The sequence below is a fragment of the Nyctereutes procyonoides genome, unplaced genomic scaffold, assembly GCF_905146905.1.
Source record: "Nyctereutes procyonoides isolate TBG_1078 unplaced genomic scaffold, NYPRO_anot_genome, whole genome shotgun sequence".
Classification (NCBI taxonomy): Eukaryota; Metazoa; Chordata; class Mammalia; order Carnivora; family Canidae; genus Nyctereutes; species Nyctereutes procyonoides.
Window position 1 is genome coordinate 47,695,512 of NW_026575131.1, and position 11,027 is coordinate 47,706,538.

Here is an 11,027-nt window from a genome sequence, read left to right on the forward strand (position 1 = left end):
CTGAGCCAAAGGCAGACGCTTAACTACCTGAGCCACACATGTGCTCCCTTAGATTAATTCCTTGACTGAAAAATACAAGTTGTTGCATGTCAAACACGTGAGCAATCCCCTACATGTGAAAAATTAATGTTTTTTTCCTCTTTCCTTGTAGTCAGTGCAACCACATGCAACCAGAAAATGATACATGGGTATCAGAATTCCTTCTTCTGGGATTATCAGAGGAACCAGAACTTCAGTCCATCATATTTGGGCTTTTCCTCTCCATGTACCTGATCACTGTGTTTGGAAACCTGCTCATCATCCTGGCCATCAGCTCTGACTCCCATCTCCACACTCCCATGTACTTCTTTCTTGCCAACCTGTCCTTTGCTGACATCTGTGTCACCTCCACCACTGTCCCAAAGATGCTGCTGAACGTCCAGACTCAGAGCCAAGTCATCACCTATGCAGGTTGCATCACACAGATGCACTTTTTCATAATCTTCTCAGGGTTGGACATCTATCTCCTGGCTGTGATGGCCTATGACCGTTTTGTGGCCATCTGTCATCCCCTGCAGTACATGGTCATCATGAACCCCCGGCTCTGTGGACTGTTGCTTTTGGTATCCTGGATTACAAATGTCTTGCATTCCTTGTTACAGACCTCAATTGTGTTGCAGCTGTCCTTTTGTAGAAAGGCAGAAACCTCCCACTTTTTCTGTGAACTCAATCAGATGATCCAACTTGCCTGTTCTGACAGCTTTCTCTATAACATGGTGATGTATTTTGTAGCTGTCTTGCTGGGTGGGGGCCCCCTCCCTGGGATCCTTTACTCTTATTCCAGGATAGTTTCCTCCATAATTGGGATCTCATCAGCTCAGGGCAAGTATAAAGCATTTTCCACCTGTGCATCTCACCTATCAGTTGTCTCCTTATTTTTTTGTTCTGGTCTTGGAGTATACCTCAGCTCTGCTGCTCCCCAGAGCTCCTACACAAGTGCAGTGGCCTCAGTGATGTACACAGTGGTCACACCCATGCTGAACCCCTTCATCTACAGCCTGAGGAACAGAGACATAAAGAGGGTTCTGAAAAGAGTCACTGGGGTTCCAGTGATGTAAGGGCCTATTGTCTGTGGGCTGAAGAATTGCCCATGATTGCAGAATTCACAGTCTCAGAGCCTAGACCTGCTATTCTTCCATCAGACAGTGGAAGTAGATCTGCTCCTTCTATTTTTTTCTGGAATTTACATTTGTTTAAATCATCTTCTCCATACATTTAATTAACTCACTTCTTTAGGCTTCTCCTCTGTCTGTTACACAGTTTTTTCCTTTGTCTATTTTCATATGTCCCCAGTGGTTCCCCAACATTGGAACTTAAACACATGGAAATTTCTGTATCTTACATAAGTCATGTTGGATTTCCTAAAAATATTTTAATTTCAAATGAATTATATCAGACCAGATAAATTTTCCCTAGGTTTACCAAAAGAATAATCATGACTTGTATTCTTCATATGGAAGAAACTATACATGGCCACTAAGCCATTCACATAACTTTATTGTAGATGAAAATACAAAACCTTAGTTTCACCTTGAGTCTGTCAATCTTTTTCCATCACTACCTTCATTCCTCTTCCTGATAATGTGGACTGTAACACTGTTCACTTTATGTCTCAAGCTACTGACAAGGATGCCCAGTCTGGGAAAGTTTGGACACTGCCCTGTGCCCTGTGCTGTGGATATTCTCAAAGTGTCTTCCCTGACCAGAGCCTCTGCTGTGGCTGCACTGGTTCTTGAGTTTTTACTGTGATCACAAGACATTCCTCAGCAACACTCATCAGAGAACTCTAACAACAACAGGTTTATTCCTCACAGGTCCTGGAGGGCACATGGGATGCCCAAAGGCCAATCAGGGAGGTCTCAGAGTGGGAGAAGGCATTGAGACACACACACACACACAGAGAGAGAGACAGAGAGAAAGGGACAGAAGGAAAGAGAGAGTGCGCCTGGGGAATCTGCTTTTATTAGGGTCCATGGCCAGAGTTTAGGGGTTTTCAATTTCACGCATTATTGGAGAATTTTATATGATTAGAATTTAGCTGCTGAAGGGTTAAAAATAGTCACATACATGTCAGTATCAAGGTTACACAGGGCTTTCTGGAGACATACATGAAACATGGCCAGGGCAATTTGAGTGCTTACTTATCTAGTAATTCTTATTTATTTATTTATTTATTTAGTACATTTTTTAATTGGAGTTCGATTTGCAAACATATAATATAACACCCAGTGCTCATCCCATCAAGTGCCCCCCTCAGTGCCCGTCACCAAGTCACCCCAACCCCCTGCCCACCTCCCCTTCTGCTACCCCTTGTTCGTTTCTCAGAGTTAGGTGTCTCTCATGTTCTGTCTCCCTCTCCCACTCATTTTCTTTCCTTCTCCCTTTAATCCCTTTCACTATTTTTTATATTCCCCAAATGAATGAAACCATATAATGTTTGTCCTTCTCCGATTGACTTACTTCATTCAGCACAATACCCTCCAGTTCCAACCATGTCAAAGCAAATGGTGGATATTTGTCGTTTCTAATGGCTGAGTAATATTCCATTGTATACATAGACCACATCTTATTTATCCATTCATCTTTTGATGGACACCGAGGCTCCTTCCACAGTTTATGTGGTAATTCTCTTCCATACCTGACATGTTTATTCAACATGACTGTCTTTGAAATGAATGCCTCAGAAATCAAAAGCTTCATATCATGTACTTACTCTAAAAAAAAATACTCCTGTGTTTCCTAACTGGTCTCATGTTTTTATCCTGTGATTCAGCTGAGGTCCAGAAAGTCCACCATAGCCACTGCAAACACTGATTAGCAAGTATAAATGGAAGTAAATATGCAGTCTACAAGGAAAGATAAATGTGAATAAATAGATTGACCAGGTACGTTCTTAGTGTCAGGGATGACTATAAATATGACTAAACAAAATTTTGAAACACCAAACAAAATATCTTTTTCTTTTTTCATTGTTTTATATCATAGTTCATACTGTGCATCTATTTTTTGAAGCATGGAACACTGGTGCCCACACTGAGAGGGTTATTCACCAAGGTGAAGGATTGCTTAGTGTCTTGTATGTTTTATCACCAAACTATATTCCTGTTTTCAGTTTTGGTTGCTTTTATCATTGTATCTATTCACTAGGACTGTATACAAGCCATTCTGAAAACACGTATCTTCATATGATGAGTTTATAATCTAATGAGATTGTCTGGAGGAGAGTTGTTCTTATCTGTTCTGCACTTCTTATAATTCCCTACATTGTATTTCTAAAGATCATCCAGGATGTTGTGTGGGGCTGTAGTTCATATCTTTCTTCAACTAATATATCATATTTACTCCATGTATATATGGAGGCTAATCTTACACTTTATGGAAAAACTAAGGCACCAAATGTGAATTGCTTTAATTAAATTTTGCTATTTCTATATCCAAATGTGATATTTTGCCTTTTTCCCAGTTATATGACTTTTCTCCCACTCCTGTCAGGTCTGACTTAACAAGTGCTTTTTAACCAACATGAGTCATACACCATTAGAATTTTAAATTCTCACTAATTTTTGGAGCATGATTGTACACCATAAACTGTACATATATTAAATGTACAATTTGCTGAATTGAAGGTGTCATACTTGAATTAAGCATACATACTGTATGGGTGCATTTGTAATAACTCAAGAGACACAGGAAGCTTTATCTGCATTTTTATGTTCTTGTTAAAAATGCAATTCACCTGGATATTATTTTCTTATTTCTGAAGGTAATGTGGAATTTGAAATGAATGTTGTCAGGAATAAATAAAATGTTAGATACTCTTTATCATGTCCAAAGAAAACATTTGAGAATGAGAAGCATGTATATATACATGAGTGTATCTGCTTGTGCACATGTCTCTTTCAAATAAACACATACACACACACGTGTACACATACACACACTGGATTATTATCCCATCTATCATGTTGAAAGAAAACTTGAGAGAAAGTTGCAGAATATTGAAATGAAAAGGAATGTTTGCATGAACATGAAATAGAAAGAATGTAGAAATTTTGATAGAAAGATTTAAAGTAGAATGAGTGACTTAATTTTTAGAGTAGGGCACCTGGGTGGTGCAGCCATTGAGTGTCTGACTCGATTTGAGCTCAGGTCTAGGTCTCAGAGTCCTGGGATTGACCAGGTGTCAGGCTCAATGCTCTGTGCAGAGACTGCTTGAGTTTCTCTTTCCTTCTTTCTCTCCTGACACTTCTCTTCTCTTCTTTCTCTTCTCTTCTCTTCTCTTCTCTTCTCTTCTCTTCTCTTCTCTTCTCTTCTCTTCTTTCTCTTCTCTTCTCTTCTCTTCTCTTCTCTTCTCTTCCTCTCTCTTCTCTTCTCTTCTCCTCTCCTCTTCTCTTCTCCTCTTCTCTTCTCTTTTCTTCTTTCACTTCTCTTCTCTTCTCTTCTCTTCTCTCTCTTCTCTTCTCTTCTCTCTCTCTTTCTCTCTCTCTCTCTCTCTCTCTTAACTCTCTCTCAAGTAAATAAATAAAACTTTAGGGAGGGGCAAGATGGCGGAAGACCAGGGTCCCCAAATCGCCTGTCCCCACCAAATTACCTAGATAACCTTCAAATCATCCTGAAAATCTACGAATTCGGCCTGAGATGTAAAGAGAGACCAGCTGGAACGCTACAGTGAGAAGAGTCCGCGCTTCTGTCAAGGTAGGAAGACGGGGAAAAAGAAATAAAGAAACAAAAGGCCTCCGAGGGGGAGGGGCCCCGCGAGGAGCCGGGCTGAGGCCGGGGCGAGTGTCCCCAGGACAGGAGAGCCCCGTCCCGGAGGAGCAGGAGCTGCACCAACCTTCCCGGGGGAAAGGAGCCCGCAGGGAGTTGGAGCAGGACCCAGGAGGGCGGGGATGCCCTCGGGCTCCCGGGGACACTAACAGACACCTGTGCCCGGGAGAGTGCGCCGAGCTCCCTAAGGGCTGCAGCGCGCACGGCGGGGACCGACCGGAGCAGCTCGGAGGGGCTCGGGCGGCGGCTCCGCGGAGGGGGCTGCAGGGCGGGAGCGCGAATCCAACAGCGCAGGCCCCGGAGCACAGGGCGCCGGGACACAGCCCAGGATCCGGCCTCCCCCCGGGACAGGCAGAGGCCGGGAGGGCCCAGGACAGCAAGGACGCTCCTGCCCCGAGCTGAGCAGATCAGCGGCCCCGCCCCGGAGCCTCCAGGCCCTGCGGACGGAGAGCCGAGAGCCCCGAGCCCCGTAGTTCCTGCGGAGGCTGAATCCAGGCTTCCAGAGTTGCCATAGCAACTGCGGCTGTTCCTCCTGGGGCCTCACGGGGTAAACAACCCCCGCTGAGCCCAGCAGCAGGCAGGGGCAGAGCAGCTCCCCCAAGTGCTAACACCTGAAAATCAGCACAGCAGGCCCCTCCCCCAGAAGACCAGCTAGAGGGACCAGTGATACTCCCCCGTGTTCCAATACAACTTGTTTTTGGCCACTCTGCACTGAGCAAAATGACTAGAAGGAAAACCTCACCTCAAAAGAAAGAATCAGAAACAGCCCTCTCTCCCACAGAGTTACAAAATCTGGATTACACTTCAATGTCAGAAAGCCAATTCAGAAGCACCATTATACAGCTACTGGTGGCTCTAGAAAAAAGCATTAAGGCCTCACGAGACTTCATGACTGCAGAATTTAGATCCAATCAGGAAGAAATTAAAAATCAGTTGAATGAGATGCAATCCAAACTAGAGGTCCTAACGACGAGGGTTAACGAGGTGGAAGAACGAGTGAGTGACATAGAAGACAAGTTAATGGCAAAGAGGGAAACTGAGGAAAAAAGAGACAAACAATTAAGGGACCATGAAGACAGATTAAGGGAAATAAATGACAGTCTGAGGAAGAAAAACCTACGTTTAATTGGGGTTCCCGAGGGCGCCGAAAGGGACAGAGGGCCAGAATATGTATTTGAACAAATCCTAGCTGAAAACTTTCCCAATCTGGGAAGGGAAACAGGCATTCAGATCCAGGAAATAGAGAGATCCCCCCCTAAAATCAATAAAAACCGTTCAACACCTCGACATCTAATAGTGAAGCTTGCAAATTCCAAAGATAAAGAGAAGATCCTTAAAGCAGCAAGAGACAAGAAGTCCCTGACTTTCATGGGGAGGAATATTAGGGTAACAGCAGACCTCTCCACAAAGACGTGGCAGGCCAGAAAGGGCTGGCAGGATATATTCAGGGTCCTAAATGAGAAGAACATGCAACCAAGAATACTTTATCCAGCAAGGCTCTCATTCAGAATGGAAGGAGAGATAAAGAGCTTCCAAGACAGGCAGGAACTGAAAGAATATGTGACCTCCAAACCAGCTCTGCAAGAAATTTTAAGGGGGACTCTTAAAATTCCCCTTTAAGAAGAAGTTCAGTGGAACAATCCACAAAAACAAGGACTAAATAGATATCATGATGACACTAAACTCATATCTGTCAATAGTAACTCTGAACGTGAATGGGCTTAATGACCCCATCAAAAGGCGCAGGGTTTCAGACTGGATAAAAAAGCAGGACCCATCTATTTGCTGTCTACAAGAGACTCATTTTAGACAGAAGGACACCTACAACCTGAAAATAAAAGGTTGGAGAACCATTTACCTTTCAAATGGTTCTCAAAATATACCCTAAAAACTATAGAACACTTCTGAAAGAAATTGAGGAAGACACAAAGAGATGGAAAAATATTCCATGCTCGTGGATTGGCAGAATTAATATTGTGAAAATGTCAATGTTACCCAGGGCAATTTACACGTATAATGCAATCCCTATCAAAATACCATGGACTTTCTTCAGAGACTTAGAACAAATTATTTTAAGATTTGTGTGGAATCAGAAAAGACCCCGAACAGCCAGGGGAATTTTAAAAAAGAAAACCATATCTGGGGGCATCACAATGCCAGATTTCAGGTTGTACTACAAAGCTGTGGTCATCAAGACAGTGTGGTACTGGCACAAAAACAGACACATAGATCAATGGAACAGAATAGAGAACCCAGAAGTGGACCCTCAACTTTATGGTCAAGTAATATTCAATAAAGGAGGAAAGACTATCCACTGGAAGAAAGACAGTCTCTTCAATAAATGGTGCTGGGAAAATTGGACATCCACATGCAGAAGAATGAAACTGGACCACTCTCTTGCACCATACACAAAGATAAACTCAAAATAGATGAAAGATCTAAATGTGAGACAAGATTCCATCAAAATCCCAGAGGAGAACTCAGGCAACACCCTTTTTGAACTTGGCCACAGTAACCGGAGAGGGACAAACGGTGTCCGGAGAAGACACCGGTGTCCGGACAAATGGAAAGGAGAAGAAATGTGTGAGAAATATCAGAAAGGGAGACAGAACATAAAGACTTCTAACTCTGGGAAATGAACTAGGGGTGGTGGAGGGGGAGGAGGGCGGGGGGTGGGGTTGAATGGGTGACGGGCACTGAGGGGGACACTTGACGGGATGAGCACTGAGTGTTATTCTGTATGTTGGTAAATTGAACACCAATAAAAATTAATTTATAAAATTAAAAAATAAATAAATAAATAAATAAAACTTTAGAAAACACCTTAGGATGACTTAATTTTATTTTTATTTTTAAATTTATTTATGTATGTATTTATTATTTTTTAAGATTTTATTTATTTATTCATGAGAGACACAGAAAGACAGAGAGAGGCAGAGACATAGGCAGAGGGAGAAGCAGGCTCCATGCAGGGAGTCCAATGTGGGACTCGATCCCAGGACTCCAGGATCTTGCCCCGGTCAGAGGGCAGACGTTCAACCACTGAGCCACCCAGGTGTCCCAGGATGACTTAATTTTAATAATGAATTACTTTTCCTATCTTAATGCCTCAAAAGCCTCAAGTCAAGATCATATCTACAATTAAGCAGTGAGGAATACTCTGTAGCATCTAAAGGGGTCAAAACTCTACAAATTAACTCCAATATCTCTGCTTAATGTGGGATTTCAACAAAAAATGCCTTGTCCCAAGGGAAGCTAACTGAATTATTTGAGAGGCTCAAACTCAGTTCCTGCAAACAATATATTATTGGATATATAACCGTATTGGATTCCTTTGTGTGTTGCCACAAATATCGACACTCTTGTCTCAAAACAAATACTACTCTGAAAGTTTTCAAGATCAAAAACATGAAAGGGGGGTAGTAGACACTATAAAGGGGTGTTATTGACACTGGGGCTGGATAATTACTTTTGTGGGTGCTGGCCTGTGGGTTACAGGTATTTGGCAGCAGCCCCTCAGACATGAACCAAACAGTTCCAATTGATAACAACCATGCCAGAATTTCAGAATTGAAAGCATCCTGACATAATTCTAGCCAAAACTCCATCCCTTACTTGGTTTACACATTAGAGCAGGACATTTTATCTCTCTGAAGCTGATTTTTACAATAGAGAATAGAGTTCATAAAAGTTCTACCTATGGAATGAATGTTTGGAAAAAATAAATGTGACACTCCCTATGTTTACTAAGCTAAGTTTTAGTGCATGAAATGTAAATGTATCTCTTATATTTAATAAACACCTCATATGAGGGACTGAATGGCAGTTCTTAACTTGTGACCTAACTGTGAGATTCCTAAATATGTTGGCTAAACTATCATGAAGCCAACGAGTGCAGTACCCAATATTTTATAAGAAAGAAACAAATGTCCCTCTTTTCTTGAAGAAGGAAATAGTAATTTTCTAGAGATATCAGAAGTTGTATCCCCACCATAAGTCAATGCTTTTATGTAAATGAACTGAGATGAATTCTTTGGTATTAGATTTTTGAGAAAACTTTACCTCAAGGTTGTGATCAAGTGCTGGGAAGTTTAGACCTCTGGAAACAGGAGAATTAATGGAGAAAAAGTAATAAAAACTGAATTCACCTGATGTAAAATGTACTCTCCTAGGAATGGAGAATTAGCTAGAAATACTTCCATTTTGTCCATATCAGTATCCCCATGAGAAATCATGCACTTAAAGGTTGGAGCACCAAGACAGAAATGGGCCTAATGAGCAGAGATGAGGAGCCGTAAATACCTCTTCTGCTACAGAACCTCAGAGTGTGCATTTTGGTTGGACAGAACATCATTGCTGCTTTTGGAATCATAAGTCTGGCTGGGAGACCAAAGAGTGACACCTTCCTCCTGTCCTGTCTGGGGAAAGAGTTTGATCTTTGTCATCAACTATCCAGAGAGGAATTGTGACTTGCAAGAGGAAAACTTGCTCTCTGAGTTCCCATACAGGTGAGTTCAAGAGCCCAACAGACACTGCAGGAGAGGATCAGAGGGATCAGAAGGCAAGAACTTGTATCTGAGGTCACTGAGACTCCATCCAGCCCAGATGCCAGAGATCACTGTATTTGTTTGCTGACTTTACCAGTAAATGAATGTATTTATTTGGGATGCTGAAAAGAACAGTGAACCTTGTAATCAGAAGTGCAAGTATTAATGTTGATAATTAAATGGTATAAGTGGAAGCCCAGTTAGAAGGAATTGGGAGGCATAAAGTGCTTCCAGTAAAGGCAGAAGAGAATTGCAAGGATCTTATTCGTTAACAGGACTCCACAAATAGGTTATTAACTCTGGAGAGAGATACAGTGAAGTGAGGGCATGTCCTTTTATTTTAAGATGGGGCATCTTAGACTATGCTTCTACATGGATGAGAAAGATCTAGACCAAGCAATGATTGCAGATACATCCTTGCAATAGTGGTACGTGAAACCTACGTTATCTTTTCTCATTCTAGGAACACACATGAAAAAAATGTATGTAATAGATGAAAATGGGTATGTTAATGAGCTTTAGTTTGCATTATTTTAGAACCTGTGAGGCTGACTGTATTTGTTTGTTTGTTGGTCATTTGGTAGCTTCTGTTAAGAATTGTCTATGCAAGTCTTCTGCTTTTGGATGGTGTTATAATTGTGTTTTTTCTTCTTTTTTAAAAATTTGAACCTTGGGGTTTCTGGCTGATTCAGTCAGTGAGCATGTGACTCTTGTTCTCAGAGCTGTGAGTTTGAGCCTTATGTTGGGTATAGAGATTGCTTGAATATAAGATCTTTAAAAAAATAAAATAAAAATGTGATTCTTTTTAACAAAGATTTGGAATTTTTATACAAACTGACTGTTGGCCATTTAGTTCTTTAATGTCCATATAAATGTATTTGTGGGGTATGAAGGTTATGAATTTAGTTTGGTCAAATAGATCAGTCAGGGATTCTGGGCCCTCTGGATTGCTTAACTCTTTTTTATTGAGGTATAACTGACCTATAACATCCTCTTAGTTTTGGGTGTAAAACATAATGATACCATACTTGTATATATGACAAAATGATCGCCACACCTGTCACCATGCATCATCACAAAGTTTTTTTCTTGTGATAAGGGCTTTGAAGCTCTACTCTCTTGGTGACTTTCCAATCTGCAACATGCTATTGTTCACAGTAATCACCACTCTGCACATTCCATTCATGTGTTGCCTTTTCCTTTTTCTTTTTTTAACTAGGCACTTCAATATTCAATTATCACTCCTTGATGTACAGGAAAAAGAAAATGCTTCATCTTTAGTGTTGTCAAATTATCTTTTATACATGTTTCCAAATATGTCTGTTATTCTTTAGTATAGTTATTTGGCCTTTTGTGGTTAGATCTCTTTCTGAAGTTTGGGTCACCTTTGGCCACCATCTGAATGCCATTTTTCTTTACCATCTGACTAAAGATCATCTTTTCATTCTATAAGCCTATTTGAATTCATAGATATTTATATAAGATGAAATTACATCTGTTATTGCTTCTCCACCATGCCCTAAGTGCCTTTCTGATATATCTTTTATTTCCAAGTCCTTGGCAATTTAATCTTAAATGAGAAGTAATGACCCATGTTGGCTTGCTCCCAATCAACTGATATAATTCTAGCTCTTTATTTCAGTGCCTGTGTAACATTTCATGGTGTGACTTGGC

General features: G+C 41.2%; 1 protein-coding gene across 1 annotated transcript; it reads left to right on the forward strand.

The window, feature by feature from the left end:
- The first annotated feature begins 263 nt into the window (after positions 1–263).
- LOC129522184 (olfactory receptor 7A17-like) lies at positions 264–1,097 on the forward strand. The gene is made up of 2 exons (XM_055344325.1): positions 264–611; positions 897–1,097. Exons 1-2 carry the CDS (start codon positions 264–266, stop codon positions 1,095–1,097), a joined length of 549 nt encoding a protein of 182 aa, XP_055200300.1.
- The last annotated feature ends 9,930 nt before the right edge of the window (positions 1,098–11,027 follow it).

What these genes read in the sequence shown, in the direction of transcription:
- LOC129522184 (XM_055344325.1), top strand. Translation starts at nt 264, where the DNA reads ATGTACCTGATCACTGTGTTTGGAAACCTGCTCATCATCCTGGCCATC. An exon ending in TGTTGCTTTTGGTATCCTGG is followed by an intron (nt 612 to 896) that starts ATTACAAATGTC and finishes TGTGCATCTCAC; the next exon opens with CTATCAGTTGTCTCCTTATT.